Consider the following 15,034-nt stretch of genomic DNA (forward strand, 5'->3'; position numbering starts at 1 on the left):
ACTGTGAATATTCATGAGAAAAGAAATGTACGCAGCTAACATTTTCTCAACAATCCCATCCGTAGAGAAATGGATAAGATTTAGATTTAATTTGTTGTCTCCAACATAGTGATGACTCAGATGCTATATAGCAATTATGAATTGAATCACTTTGTCTTAGCTTTTCTTCAGTGTGTGGGTGCTTGGTGTCAGTGGTCAACAATGCCTTGGTTCTGTCAATAATTATGGTCATTTCGTGTAGGCCTTAAAATTGAAAATGTGTAACCTTGGGTAAACTTCAAAAATGATCACCCCAAACATTGCCTGTCTTTCTTACTCAGTATCATGGCTTCTGAATTCAAGCAACAAAGGACGATAAAATAAACTGACTTGCGAATGACATTTCTCACCTCTATAGTTTTGCTAGTGTTTGCACCAGGGACATAATTGTGCAAGTGAAATCATACAGTTGATCAAAAGATACGTTTGTCTAAATAATTTGTTGCAACAGAGATCTTTATTTTACAATGCATGCTGCCCATTCCCTGATTTAGTCTGATTAGAATAGTTGCAAACAAACTGTAATTTAACATTTAACAATCAGATACCTTGCCAAAGGGAAATATCGAGACTCTATTTTTTCTGCTTGTTAGAGATACACAGATTTTTCATTTGTACCTTCTATTTTGTTGTATTCACTATAGTTTTTTTTCCTCAATGTAAGAGATCTTTTGCATTAGACACGTGGGTTGTCTTGCCATATTATCATTTTTCACTCCTGGCAAGCTGTATCAAAACCTCCCATGTCTTTCGGAATGTAAGTCATATTGTTGTCACGTAAGACCAGAATAGTTCGAATTACTTCAGATAATAAGGAAAGTTCTTTTTAAGCAAGCATACATAAAAATCAGTCCATTATTTTCCAAATTCAATTAACTTCTAAAAGAATGATGAAAAAGCAATGTGTGGTACGTAACTGTGCACTGTGGTGGTACAGTTTACCTCTCATCACTCTGATCACCTCTATACCTGCAAAGCAAGAATGGCTTGTTTCCTCTGAACGCAGCACATAACAGTAGATTATTTTAAGGCCAATGCCAAGGTCACGAAGTACTTGCTTTATGAGTTGATTTGATTAAATGAATGATGAAACTTAACACTGCTTTTAGTTTGGGTTTCCAGAGATGTGACTGAGGTTAGAGCACTGGCTCTCAAATTATTGTCCCCAGGCCAGCATTAACATCACTTGGGAACTTGTTAGAAATGCAAATTCTCAGGCCCCTCCCAAGAGGTATTGAACAGGAGCTCTGGGTGTGACACTCAGCAAACAAATCCTCCATGTGATTTTGGTGCACCCTACCTTTTCAGAATCGCTCCTTTGGGTATGATGCTGCCTCAATCCAAACCGTTAAGATGTAAAAGAGTAATTGGTGCCCTATGGGATATTAGTCTGAACTTTTATATACAGAGACAATCAAGAAGAGGTTTTGTTCTTCAAAAACTTCTCTTTGTCAGAAAGATATGTAACATTATTAGTATATGTCAGCAATTTTTAATCTTTTTCATCTCATGGCACATATAAACTAATGACTAAAATTCTGTGGCACACCAAAAAACATGTTATAATTTTAAATGTTGTAATGTTTGTTTATCTGAGAAAAAATAGGTATAATTTTCATTCATTTACAACAGATGGCTATTGTGTTGGCTGTTGTAATTTTTTTAAAGATTTTTATTGATTTCAGAGAGGAAGGGAGAGGGAGAGAGAGATAGAAACATCAATGATGAGAGAGAATCATTGATTGGCTGCCACCTGAAGCCCCACAGGGGATAGGCCCGCAACCCAGGCATGTACCCTTGAGTGGAATCGAGCCTAGGACCCTTCATTCCTCAGGCCAACGCTCTACCCTCTGAGCCAAACCAGCTAGGGCTGTTGTCATTTTTTTAATTTGATAATCTAAGGGAAAAGAGGTCAGTGCCCCTGACTAAATAGGTATTGCACATTTTAAAATTTTTGTGGTACACCAGTTAAAAATCACTGGTATATTAATGTAGCTTTAAACAATAAGTGACAGGACACTCTTTTGGGGAATAAGAGAGTTTTAAAATACTTACTGGGGTTTTGAGCAATGCACTGTTAAGATAGTAAGTCACGCCCTGGCCCTTGTGGTTCAGTTAGTTGAAGTGTCTTCTTGTAAATCTCAAGGTCTCTGGTTGGACTCATGGTGAGGGCATGTACCCAGGTTGTGAGTTCCATATCTGGTAGGAGTGTGTATGGGAGGCAACCATTCATGTCTCTCTCTCTCTCTCTCTCTCTCTCTCTCTCTCTCTCTCTCTCTCCCTCTCTCCCTCTCTCTCTCTCTCTCTCTCTCTCTCTCTCTCTCCCTCCCTCTCTCCCCGCTGCCTCCCCTCCCTTCCTCTCTCTACAATCAATGAAAACATTTAAAAAAGAAAATAAGTCAGAGTTATTACTGGTATTTTACAAATGTATATGTAACATTTTAAGTGTTTTATAAAATATATATAATGTTTTATTGTGGCAAGAAATAATTCTTTATACAGAATAGGTGATTGATTGAATCAGAGTTAGTTTTCTTTTCTGGCCTTAACCCAATCTACCCCATCAGATGATAAGAAATCTATAAAGCTCAGATTGCTTTATAATCTGTCTATCACATAGGACTCAATAGCCCAAGCTGTATTATTTGCTTTGCTTGCTTTAGCTCTACCTATAAAATTATATTTCTGGATTTTATATAATTGAAAATAAATGTGATAAAACCCAAGGCTTAGGCTGATTATGTAAATATTGATTGGAGGCTTTGGCCAAGGAGTCTCCTGACTGTTTTCATTTGAAGTACACACAAGAATCCGGTGATGATCACACTTGCTAATGAGTAAGTGACAAACTAAAGAAGTGTCTTCAGAAATCTAAGAGTAAGTTAATTAAAGGTCGAATCCAGAGGAAGTCACTGTAGCTGTCAAGATTTATTTCCTCCAGCTTGCAGCTGAGAAACAGCAGGAATAAATAGAGAATATATTCAGAAACATGCATAAGAAAAGAATGCAGTTTCTCAGATTTTCAAACAATGACCCATCTGCTTCCAACACATTGACTATTAACAAGCAATTCCCAGTCCATACTTTAGCCAATATGTGCCGGGGCCTGCGAAGCAGTGGGCACTGTGGAACTGTCAGCACATCAGCACAGATGAGAATAGATGACTGCACTGACCATCATCGAGGTAGCAGTACTTTCCTGTAAGTCAGGGACTGTTTTTATTTTTAAGATTAGGAAACATTAGAAGGCTGAGGGAAAATGTGCTTAGAATTACATTTACCACAAACATCATACTCTTTTCTTTCTAACGCAAAAGAGGCAATGTTCCTTCATTTAAAAAAATAGTAAGACATTTCATTGGCATCCTCGGTTGCCATGGTGACAAAATGACAAAAGGCCTTCATGTGCTTTCACGATGTATCAGTAATAAGCTAAGCATTTGGGAGCGAATTCATTCTCTTCAGACATGTCTTTTGAGCAGAAATACTGTATGTTTTTATTAACTCATGAAGGAGGTGCTTTCATGCACTTCTTAATGTAACAATTATTAAATAAATAAGTTGGGTGTTTTTTTAAAGAAATGAAGAGGAGATAAAGCAAAGATTCGATTTAGTCGCATTTTCTCTATTTCTGCTCTATCAAATTTTCCTTTACAAGAGTGGTCCAGAAGACATAAAGAATGAAATACATAAACCATAATTTGAATAATAAGATTTATTGAACTTTTCTAAACACCACTCAGGAACGTCCCAACCAAATTTAGAAGGACAATAAAAGGTGAGCTTCAACTTTAGCTGTTGATGAATCGTCTGTATTTCCTCTTTTATCCTCTCTAGCTTCCACCCTATTCCTAATGCTAGGTGATTATTTGTTATTACTGTTGAGTCTTACTTCACAGTCACTCCCCTATTCATAATCTTTTGAATTGGGAAAGTAACTATACTTATTTCAGCATAAAACTGAGGTCATTACCTGCTTCATGAAATTCAGCTGAACAATTTCTGCAGTCTAGATATTAATTACCTTTACCTACATATTAACCATCGTGAGTACTTCATTACATTTTAGATTATTTGCTTGATTTTTAGAATCATATTTCTTTCCAAAGGAATGATCATAGATCACCAATTGCTGTCTTCTTTAGCCAATTGCCTTTTCTTTCTGGTGCCAATTGAATTACCACCAACTAATATATATTTTCCTTGGACACATAAATCTAAAATTAGCTTTTTGACTTTTGTTGTTGAAGGTCTTGTGCCTTGCAACCTAGTCCATAGGCTTTCCTGTCCTTACCAGTAAGTATCAGCCTAACAAAACACAAAGGACCCTCATAAGTATAAACCAGGTGTCCCACATATTAGTATGTATTTCAAGGGAATACAGTTATATCTCAACATATATTTCTTTATACCCAGACCATAAAAGGGTACTCTGTGTCTTTTATCATAATTTTTTTCTTTTTAAGAAGTGTTAGGCTAAATGGAAATGAATTCATTTAAAACTTTGATTATAATAGATTTCAAAGTTATTGTATTAGTAGTAGTAGTGCTATCAACAATGTTATTGTATTATTGTTAGTAGTGCCATTAATATTATTAAAGAGGAATGAAGCACTGGCCCAAGCACAGAAAGGTTGAGGGTTCAATTCCTGGTCAAAGGCACATGCCTAGGTTGTAGGTTTGATCCCCACCTGGGTTGGAGCAGGTGCAGGAAGCAACCAATTGACGTGTTACTCTCACATTGATGTCTCTCTCTCTCTCTCTCTCTCTCTCTCTCTCTCTCTCTCTCTCTCTCTCTCCCTCCCTCTCCACCCCACTTTTCCTCTCTCTAAAAATCAATGGAAAAAATCTCAGGTGAGGATTAAGGAAAAAAATTAAACTTTGACATGAGAAAGGATTTGCCTTAGCAAGATGGATGTATGTTTCCAATTAAGGGTGAGATAATGAAGATAATAGAGGCAAAACTTAGGAAAATTTAGGAAATTTGATTTCAGATTATCTTCTACTCTACCAAAAAGAAAATGAACTATTAACCTCCTACTGAAGAAGTTGAAGAAGTTGAGTATTAGAAAACCATTGGCATTGTGACACTGAAGGAAGAAGACATACAAAAGGATTACCATGCATTAAGTAGAATCAGACTGACATTAGATAATCTGAATTTGTAGGTTACATGTCAGTGAAAGTTTATGGTTTTCTGTAGCAATTGCAGTCTATGAATGAAATAGCTAATAAACGTGGGGGCTTATTAAGAGTCTGGAAATGGTGAAGGTGAACTAATAGAAAGAAGAGAGTCTAGGTTGTTCTCAGTCCCTTAGTTGGTTAGAGAGGCAAATGAAGCCAAATTTGGGGAATATCAGGAGAGTTTAAGGGACTGGAGGTTTTAATTAGAAAGAAGAACAACATGAGAAAAGAGGATGGAAGATGGATATTAAAGCTAATAATTGCAGCATTTGAGATTATAGTGTAGAAGTTCTTCAAGCAATAATGAAATAGGTTAAATAGGCAGTCAACATCAAGCAGGTCAACAGTCACAGGTGGTACTATTGCAGCCACTGGGAGTCCATCTCCAAGGCAAGAACTCAGTCACGTTGCCTCGAGGTACAATGTGAAGATGGAAACCACCCAGTGAGCCCCAGTACTGATGGTCCTCCCAGAAAGAGAACAACCACAAATGTGTTCCCTAGAATTTAGCACCAGTGGTAACTCAAGTCAAGTCAGGAACCCTGGAAACTGCCCTTAAGCATGTGGTCGGTCCTGTGCTCACATTGTGCTGGGAATGGGTTACTACACTGCAAGAAGTTAATTAATCAGAGCATGCAGCTTCTGAAATATGCAGATAAATTAGGCAGGAAAATTGAAACTTTGCTATGTGATTTTTCTTAATGACTAGAGTGTGTTCTAAATAGAGAGAAAAACAAATTGATTGCCCAAAACCACGATAAGCACTTTTAATCCACAAGGGTTAAGCACATCAAAGTCAGGATATTGAAAGTGAAGGTTCTCATAGAAACATTAATTTGACAACATTATGCATACTCGGTGTGGGAGGTTTATATTTAATAGAATAAAAACAGTAGGAAATGTTGCAAAATGTGACTCAATTAAACAAATTAAAAAACAAATTTAGGGAAAGTCATTAAACATGATTATGGAAAAAAGAAAATGCCTTCAGATCTTTAAAAACCAGTTTTCAATGGAAATTATTAATTTTTACCACGAATCAATTTTCCTTAGCACATTGCATACTCTGACATTAGTCAATGCCTCTCATTTGCAGTTCAGATTTGATTCTAACAGAGCAAAAGGAGAGCTTACTGGCTATTTTCATGGTTTAGTTGATAAAGGTTTTGGAAAGTGGAACTAAAAAATACGGGTTTGAAATGCTTTTTGTTTAGTATATAGAGAATATGGCAGAGATTTTAGTAAAATACTACCAAGGTACTATTACCTTGTTTATATATTTGCCTTCTGCATACTATTCTCAAGTATGTGTTATGCAAATTCCAGTCTGACCACGCAAAATGTCTTATGTTGGTGGCATAGAAAAAGAAAAGAAGCTTAGGGAATGTTTAAGGAAGGACACGTGCCAGGAAACAAACCCACAGCCTTTACTATGTCTGCATTTTGGTTCTTGCCTCTTGAACTGGACAGCAGGTCTGGAAGCCTGTGTTCTCCAGTGCAGCTGTCCTGAGCCACAGGCTGTCCATCCTGTCAGGCTGTCCACATATGCTCCATTCACTTTATAGGTGACACAAGACACGGGAGTGTTGGACCCATGCAGTAACCTCGGGCAGCATGTCACCTCTCAATTCAGTCAGAATTAAAGGCAAGAAGGAAGGAAGGAAGGAAGGAAGGAAGGAAGGAAGGAAGGAAGGGAGGGAGGGAGGGAGGGAGGGAGGGAGGGAGGGAGGGAGGGAGGGAGGGAGGGAGGGAGGAAGGAAGGAAGGAAGGAAGGGAGGAAGGGAGGGAGGGAGGGAGGATGGAAATTGTGTTATGAGCATTACAACACTAACCCAATTCAAATTATGGCTCAATTCTAATTATTTAATTATTTAATTTTAAGTAACTATGATTTTGTGATTCTTTAGATCACACGTAAGTTTTTTGGTGTAAAATTAACAAGAGAAAGCAGCCCCATTTCCTAAAAATTGACATTTTGCTAACATTTCTGTTTTCTATTGTATTTTATGTCATAGCAAAGCAGTTTACAGAACAATGGAGGTCCATTCATAGAAATGAGATATGTAAATTCCAGAGCTAGCAGGCTCTTGGCCCAGCATTCAAACCACCTCTTCAAAAAAGCCACAATGGTCTGCCTTTTTTTCACTGGAAAATCCTTGCAGCCACATTTCAAGGCAATGGACTCTTTATACATGTGATGAAGAACATGCTTTGTATATTTACTTTAATCTTTAACCCCTGATCTTTTCTGTTTTCAAACAAACAGAAGGACAAATGCAAACTGTGAACTAGCAGGATGTACAAACAAGTCTTACTGAATATTCAGAAGTATGCTGGTATTTCTAAAGTTCAGCAATACACCACTTAAAGTCTTTCATTTTTAATTTTCCTTATTCAGGCACTACAAGGCCACATAAGGAGGGCGAGGTCCCCGGAGTGGACTATATCTTCATCACTGTTGAAGATTTTATGGAATTAGAGAAAAGTGGTGCTCTCCTAGAAAGTGGGACTTACGAAGGTAAGCAAACTCTACCGCTATATCTATTCCTTGTGGCATCAGTTTTTCCTCTCAAGTTCATTAAAATACCAGGTTACCAATGTGCTACTGTTTGCGGATTGAAAGCTTTAATAAGGTCGTTTTAGAAATCTATTTCCTAAAGGAAGGCTAAAATACATCTGAATTAATTCTACTCTTAAAATGCCAAGATAAATGTATGTATCCACTGAAGTATCTTTGATTTCCTCCTGAGGCTACGATGTGATCTTGCAGACAAATTATCTTCATATCTAGGTAGCAACTAAAATAGCACAGAGCTTGGGTTCAAGTCCTGTCATGATCTCTCCAGTTTTCTCCAGTTACTTCACTTAACTGGTCTTCATTTCCCTCCCATGCAGAATGATGGAGGGGGAAATAATCCTGTGGATCCACTCAAAGTTCTAGCACAATCGCAGGTCCCCTGGTGCAGCTGAGTCAGACAAGAACAACAGATGAAATTGAAACCTTGAATGTGGAAAGTAGGTTTCCATGGAAAGAGCACTGTAACACGAGCCATGATCTGCCTTATTATTTACCCACTATAGGTATTATGTGACTCAGTTAGTATCTCTGGCCCTCAGTAGTCTTAGATGTAAAAAGGGAATGATAAAATTGAAACATCAAATAAATAACACATAACAAATTTAAACATTTAAATAACACCTGCATGCATGTAGTTTATGTCTAATGAAATTATGTGTCTGTGTATGCATAACGAGATTTTAAAATAATAAAACAAAAAAACCAGTGGAAAATAATACTTTCATTCCATCTTTACAGTTCTTATATGTGTAAATTATACTTATATGTATTATTAAGTCTAAAGATGAATCTAGTTTACTGAACTGCAATTAATAGTGAGTGATATTATAAACAAAACTCATAATGTGTACACTGCTTCTTAGCCCATAAAATATCTGAGGTCTACCATCAGCAAATAAGCTGGGTTTGTGAATAGTTAGGGTCTCTACTACCTCCTTCATTTATCTGCAGAGATCCAGGAGACTATAGTTATTTAAGAACTCAATATTTTTAAGTTGCTAAAAGTATTAAAAACTCTTTTTTATTTTTAATTCACACTCCTCAGACAGTTTAGGCTGAGACATTTAGTTGTTTATTGCCAAATTACATGATACAGGCAAAAATACCAACGGAGAGAAAATGGTTTTATACACGGGTCTTTTTTCTTCTTCAGATAGTCAAAAATAAATGATAGTGGAGACTGATTGAAAATATTTTAAATAAAGAAGTTGTGTTAATCATATAAGCCTGCCTTGAATTATGTCTGAAAAAATAATGGTCTAACTTATAGAAAATCATTATATGAAGAAGTCAGTAACAAGCAAAAAGTTTTATAGCGTATTTTCCTATGGGGTTTGCAACATTATTTAGTGGCATTCATTAGGCTGCATATTTGCAAAAATAATGTATTACATTTAATTACTTTAGCTAGATATAATATTTACATAGCAAAGAACCAATGTCTTAACAAACAGAAGCATGCCAAGAGTAGAATGATTAACAATATGACCTTTTCTCTGGTTTTAAAAATAAAAACTGTATTAACTGTATAAAAGGTGAAACTATTAAACCAAATATTCATTTTAAATTCATTCTAATATTCTCATGATGAATTAGATGTCATGAAGTTTAATATCAATATATTTAAATATATAGTCTAGCTTAAATTTTAGATTCCAGTTGAATATCCTGAAACCACACAAACATAACCAATTTATGAGCCCCAGAGTGGGTTGTCCTAAATCTTCTTCAGCGTTCTTTTCAGCATTGACAGTACTTTGCTCAGTTTGGTGCCAACTTGAATTACCCCAGCATTGGGGTAATCAGAGCTGATCATTGAGTAATAAGGCTGAGTTACATACATGACTTTGGGGAATCAATATCATTATTTACAAATTATGTACTTGGCTAAATAAAAAGCTCTTTTCTCAGGTCACATAACTATCTGGATGGACACCTAGGGTGCATTCTCCAATCTCAGAATCTCCACATCTTCCTACAATTATAGTTGAGAAACTAGTGGAATTGACATTCTAATAAAAATTACTGCCATTCCTTCTGAATTGATCCTGAGCTCTAGATTCAGGGCTAACCCTTAATGTATTATTTGTCAAGGAAAACTAGGGAATACCTTATCTACTTTGGTGCTCTCAGACTGTAAAGAATAACAATCATATGCTACTGAACTAAACAAATACCCTAGAATATTTGTCACTCCTTCATGACATCAATCTCTCATAAGATTTCTGCAATAAAATCCCAGTTGTTCTATATTATATGTTCTTCCTTCTTCAGTGGTAGGGCCATTGCTCCCTTCTCTCCTAGCACTGGAATATTCTCATGCCTTCTTAGTACTCTTTAAAGCTCTCAAAAGATAAGAAAATTAATCTTTAATATTTGTGAATCCACCAAAAAAAAGAAATCAAGAAGGTATTGAATTACTCTAAGCATCAAAGTAACAGACTTGTGAACCATGTGGGGCTCTTAGGACTGATTGCAACCCACAAACCAAAACAGCAAAGCTGCTAATGCTGCAATTGGAGGTAGGGAGAAACTCTGCTTCTTTTTGCCTATAATGCTTGCCAACTTGGAGTATTTCTTTTTGGGAACTGGGCACCCATTCATTTTTCATTAGCAAGATAAAGAAAGACCTGTATAAAAAGTCTGGTTAAGTTGCTCGTAACTGAGAAAACCATTCTTATGATTTTTCTGTGCTTCACCTCACCATTCAGTTTCAGAACAGAAAACACTCATTAGAAAAGTAGTTATGAAGAAGAATATATTCTTTTAAGCATTTTTCATATGTATACATTTTGTCTCATTGTCAACAATTCTAATTTTAATCTTGGTGAATAGATGTAGCTAAATGGCATTTGTTTTCTGATTAGAAATCAGATGGACTGTCCTGAATTACAGTTATCCCTTGTAGAAATTGACTCAAAGTCCTCGCTTCAAAGGAGCAATTCCGTCACTTACCAGAGGCTGCAGGGAAGACCTTCATGTGCTTGCTTTACCATCTACAGTTATGCCCTGTGGCCCTAGGCAGAACTTGAGCAGATTCTTAGAGCCTTTTTCTGCACCACCAACCCCTGACCCAGGCGGAACACTTCATTTCATGTAAATGGCCCAGAGGCCTTGGCTCTGAAGGACCAGGTATTGGTAAAGAGACGCTTTTCCATACCTTGGATGATCACTTGTTCACCTTTTTATATTCAGTCAAGTTTAAAAGTAAGTTACTAGAACAAGGCCCAGTGGCAAGCCTGTCATAACCCCAGGTAACATGCACATTATGAACCTTCATGCCAGGACTGAAGTTGTAAATACATGTGAAACACAGATCACAGAGTTCTTTGGATGAATGAGATCATTCCTTTGGGATTAAGGTCACATGCAGGTATAAATGAGACACCAAGAGGTAGCATTAAATGAGTAGGTCTGGTTACCTAAACGTTAAGTATTCTACCTGGAAGTATGCCTGTCTTTAGGAACTGTCCAAAGTTCTGAATTTCCCAGGGTTTAATCAGTGCGTTCTGCCTGACATTTCTTCCAATTATCTGGAATGCTGATTCATGGTTTCACTGAGCACTCGTACCAGTTGTCTGCCTCAACCTGTGTCCTTAATATTGTCATTAATTAACCTCAGGTCCCATGAGTGTGCCTGGACTCTCGTTTCTTTTAATTCATATACTAAGATCATCCGCAATCATGTTTCAGAGTAGTGCTTCTGTAGTTTTTCTATCTATTAAGGAAGTTACTAACCCTAAAACGAAATGTTTCTTTTAAATGGATATAAGCTCACTTGTAACCGTGCCCCAACTTTTAAGAGAACCAAATCAAGACCAGCAAGTTATTTTGGGCATCTGACAGAAGATAGCGAAAATATGGCACTCACCTTCATCTTAATTGCTGTGGCTTCTCCTACTCATGGACCCTCATATCTATGGACTCCAGCCTACTGCAAACAGCTTACCTTAGTGATGTAAACAATTTTATTACAAGGACTGTGAAATTCAAGTTTTTTCACATCTGTACATAAAAGTGTGCTGTTCTAACTGAGATAGCACATACATTTTTATAAAAATTTAACTATCAAGTACAAATAATTTTCTTGAAAAACAAGCCAGACACCCTTATGATGAGAGAAGAGATATAACAAATTTTACAAAAAATTATTTTATTGTAATAACTAAATTTAATATCAGCTTTTTTTCAACATGAACTTGACACGTTTATTATTGAAGTTTTGAATCTATTCCCAACTAAGCATTGAGTGATAAAGAGATATTCAATCCGAAGAGAAATCATTATTGGTACTACAAATATCCTTGAGAAAAACCATGCTTCTTCTATCAGTCCAAGTTTCTACCCACTGAAATGTAAATAATACTACCTGAAGAGCAGATCAATGCTTTCACTGATGTTAACGTTGTTGTCATTGCAGGAAGCCAAAATGAAATAGCATTTCCTTTTTTGCCTTTTCCTTATACCCTATTAGAAGAGAACATTTTTACTATGTAAGTAATGACCTCCATAACAACAGTAGACTATTGGAGTTTATAGTTAAAAGGGTCCAGCTGTTACTTTATTCCAAGATTGAAACATTTTTTTTTTGTTTTGTTTGTTTGATACTTGCTTCCTTTTCTTTCTTTTGGCAACATTCTTACTGTGGAAGATTCTAAGCCATGCATTTGAATGTTCATTTTTAGGAACACTAAACATTTACACATAAAACTCACTTAATGTTTATTTTACCAGTAGAGGAACAACATTTAGTGGAGTTTTACACCCCTTTGAGGTCTTATAATGCCATTTCTGGTAAGTGATTCAATTTGAGTTCAGAACCACTGACAGAGAGTATATGGTTTTTGCATGCTGCTTTGCTCCTGTGAAAGGCACTAGGACTGGAGGTGTTATTGTACATGAAAATGTAACAATTCTCTTTTGACTTGGGACTTTTGTCAGCCCAGCTGTTTTCAAGATATGTAATGCAAATACCTTTTTCTAAGGTGTTTTTTTTTAATTTCCCAAAAGAGACTAGAGGGAAAATGAATCAATTAACTAACGTAGTATCATAAATTATAACAAATACAAAATCAAGGAAAATGAAATAACATTTTTTGCTATTACCTGAAGTATAACATTAACCAATTTACTATTAGGTCTATATGTTTTTGTTCAGTTGCAGCTGAAAAGAACAAAAACAACTTTTTTGGAGTATATCATTAAGATAAAACCAATATTAATGAGCATAAGACTCACTTCTTTGACTTTTCACAACCCATAATAAAATTAGGTAAAGCCTGGGGTTTCAAAACTGTGATATCCGGTGTTTAATTAATTTCCCTCAAGCTCATGTCTTTAATTATATTGATTTTCTAACTCCTGTCCACATTACTATACATTTTTATCTGAAAAAAATGACACTTCAACTGAAAAATAAATCATGGCACTTACTTAGTGGGAAGAGAAATGGATGATTTTAAAACTTTTACTTGTATATCTCTCCACTGTTTCAACAAGCAGAACCTATTCTCCTTTGCTGATTGGGTGAATATTTTCAAGCCCTCTGAGTTGCTTTTCTGAGTGGACAAAAAATAAATCACAATATTGATAGTAAATATTTAATAATTTTTGTGTGTATTGTGAAATTGTATTGTGTGTATTGAGATCTTACAATTCAGTGACTTTCAGAGACAGTAAAATTACTGATTGCATAGGTGGCACACAAGAGAGCCTTCATCTAATTGATTACAACTATCTTCTGTTGAGAGTCCATGTTTTTCTGAAATGACATCAACATAGTAATGACCAATAGCTCATGACATTAGTCCTGGATTAGACATATAGTCTTCCTAAAGGAAAAGTTTTATTTATCCCAGTCATTCTTCATGGTGCCCTTCCTATAAAAGCTTTTTCAGAGACTTGTTCTACACATCTATGATTTGAAACCTATAACCTAACATCCTGTTCTACAAAAGTCATTTTGGTATCTAAATTTCAAATCTGTAAAATAAAACTGTCTAAGGCATTTTTTCTTTTATCTTCTATCCTCCTGATCTGAGGGTCAGAGGAATCTAGAATCTGATTGACCATGGACCTGTTATATTTCTCAGAGAGAATAGAAATCATCAAAAATAGAAACAGCAGTGCCTAATTCTTATTGCTAAGTACTTTATTGCAGAACATAGATATCTATCTCCAACAACGTTGCAATAGGTATAGATGGTTTTATGAATTATTTTTATAATCTGTAACTTTCATTCAGACTATACTCAAAAACAATATCTGAAACTTTGAGGCCTCCATTTATCATGCTGCAAAGTAGACAGATAAACAATGCTTTTACTAAAAAATTATAAAGCAACAGTTCTCAAAATACCTTGCTGCCCTGTGATTAAAAGCAACATGGTTAGAAGATTTTCACCATATAAGAACTCTTCTTCGTTAAAGGCTTGGAAATTCTATCAATTATGAAAAATCATTTATAACATTAGATTAAAATGTAGCACACTGAAGTAGTCCCTCCTGATAGAATAGGCAGCTATCTTAGTTCAATTATAGGCTATATATGTATGTAACAACCAGTTAAAATTAGACCAAGTGGTCAACATATTTTGTCTGTATGGGACTATTTTCATGAAAGTTAATTGTTAAAGACACTACAAATGTGAATTTTTAGGGACTAGTAAAAACACAAATTGATATTAGTTATTAGTTGTAACAAAATGGAAGTTTGACTTGCACTGTCTTCAGCCTATTTATATTAGCTATGCTGTCCTCCTTCCAGATCCTAGAGCAGAATAAGCACATCCTTGCCCAGCTAGGATCTTAAATTTCTCGTTTCATTTTCCTGGACTACTTGTCTTCCAAATATCCACATCTTTCTTTTTCTCACTTTGAGATATTCATCTAAGAGTCTTTAGGAAACTCTTAGCTGGCAATTTATCCAAAATTGTACCTGCTGATGTTCTCCATTCCTTTCCATTAATTTATCATTATTTTAGTTACTATAACTGAAAATACATTCTATGTCCATTTGTTTGTTCAGTTATTGTCAATATCCACCCACTCAAATGTAAACTTCAAGAGGTCAGATGATTTGTTTGGATCACTGCTAACTCTTGTCTCTGGTAATTAAGAAGCACTCAATGAATATGAGTTGACTGAAGGAATGAACGTATATGTTCCTTTCTCAAAACCTTATTCCCTGCATAGAAGTTCAGCCTGGCCTGGGACTCCTGGACACATCCACTT

At 35.8% G+C, this 15,034-nt stretch overlaps 1 protein-coding gene across 3 annotated transcripts in view; it reads left to right on the forward strand.

The window, feature by feature from the left end:
• MAGI2 (membrane associated guanylate kinase, WW and PDZ domain containing 2) overlaps positions 1–15,034 on the forward strand; it is a 1,132,900-nt gene that overhangs the window by 645,040 nt on the left and 472,826 nt on the right. For all 3 annotated transcript variants that reach the window (XM_081102532.1, XM_081102533.1, XM_081102534.1), the window contains exon 3: positions 7,622–7,741. In XM_081102532.1, coding sequence (XP_080958658.1) covers positions 7,622–7,741 — 120 coding nt within the window. The remainder of the gene's footprint in view (positions 1–7,621; positions 7,742–15,034) is intronic.

The sequence above is a fragment of the Myotis nattereri genome (genome assembly GCF_964212035.1).
Source record: "Myotis nattereri genome assembly, chromosome: 11".
Classification (NCBI taxonomy): Eukaryota; Metazoa; Chordata; class Mammalia; order Chiroptera; family Vespertilionidae; genus Myotis; species Myotis nattereri.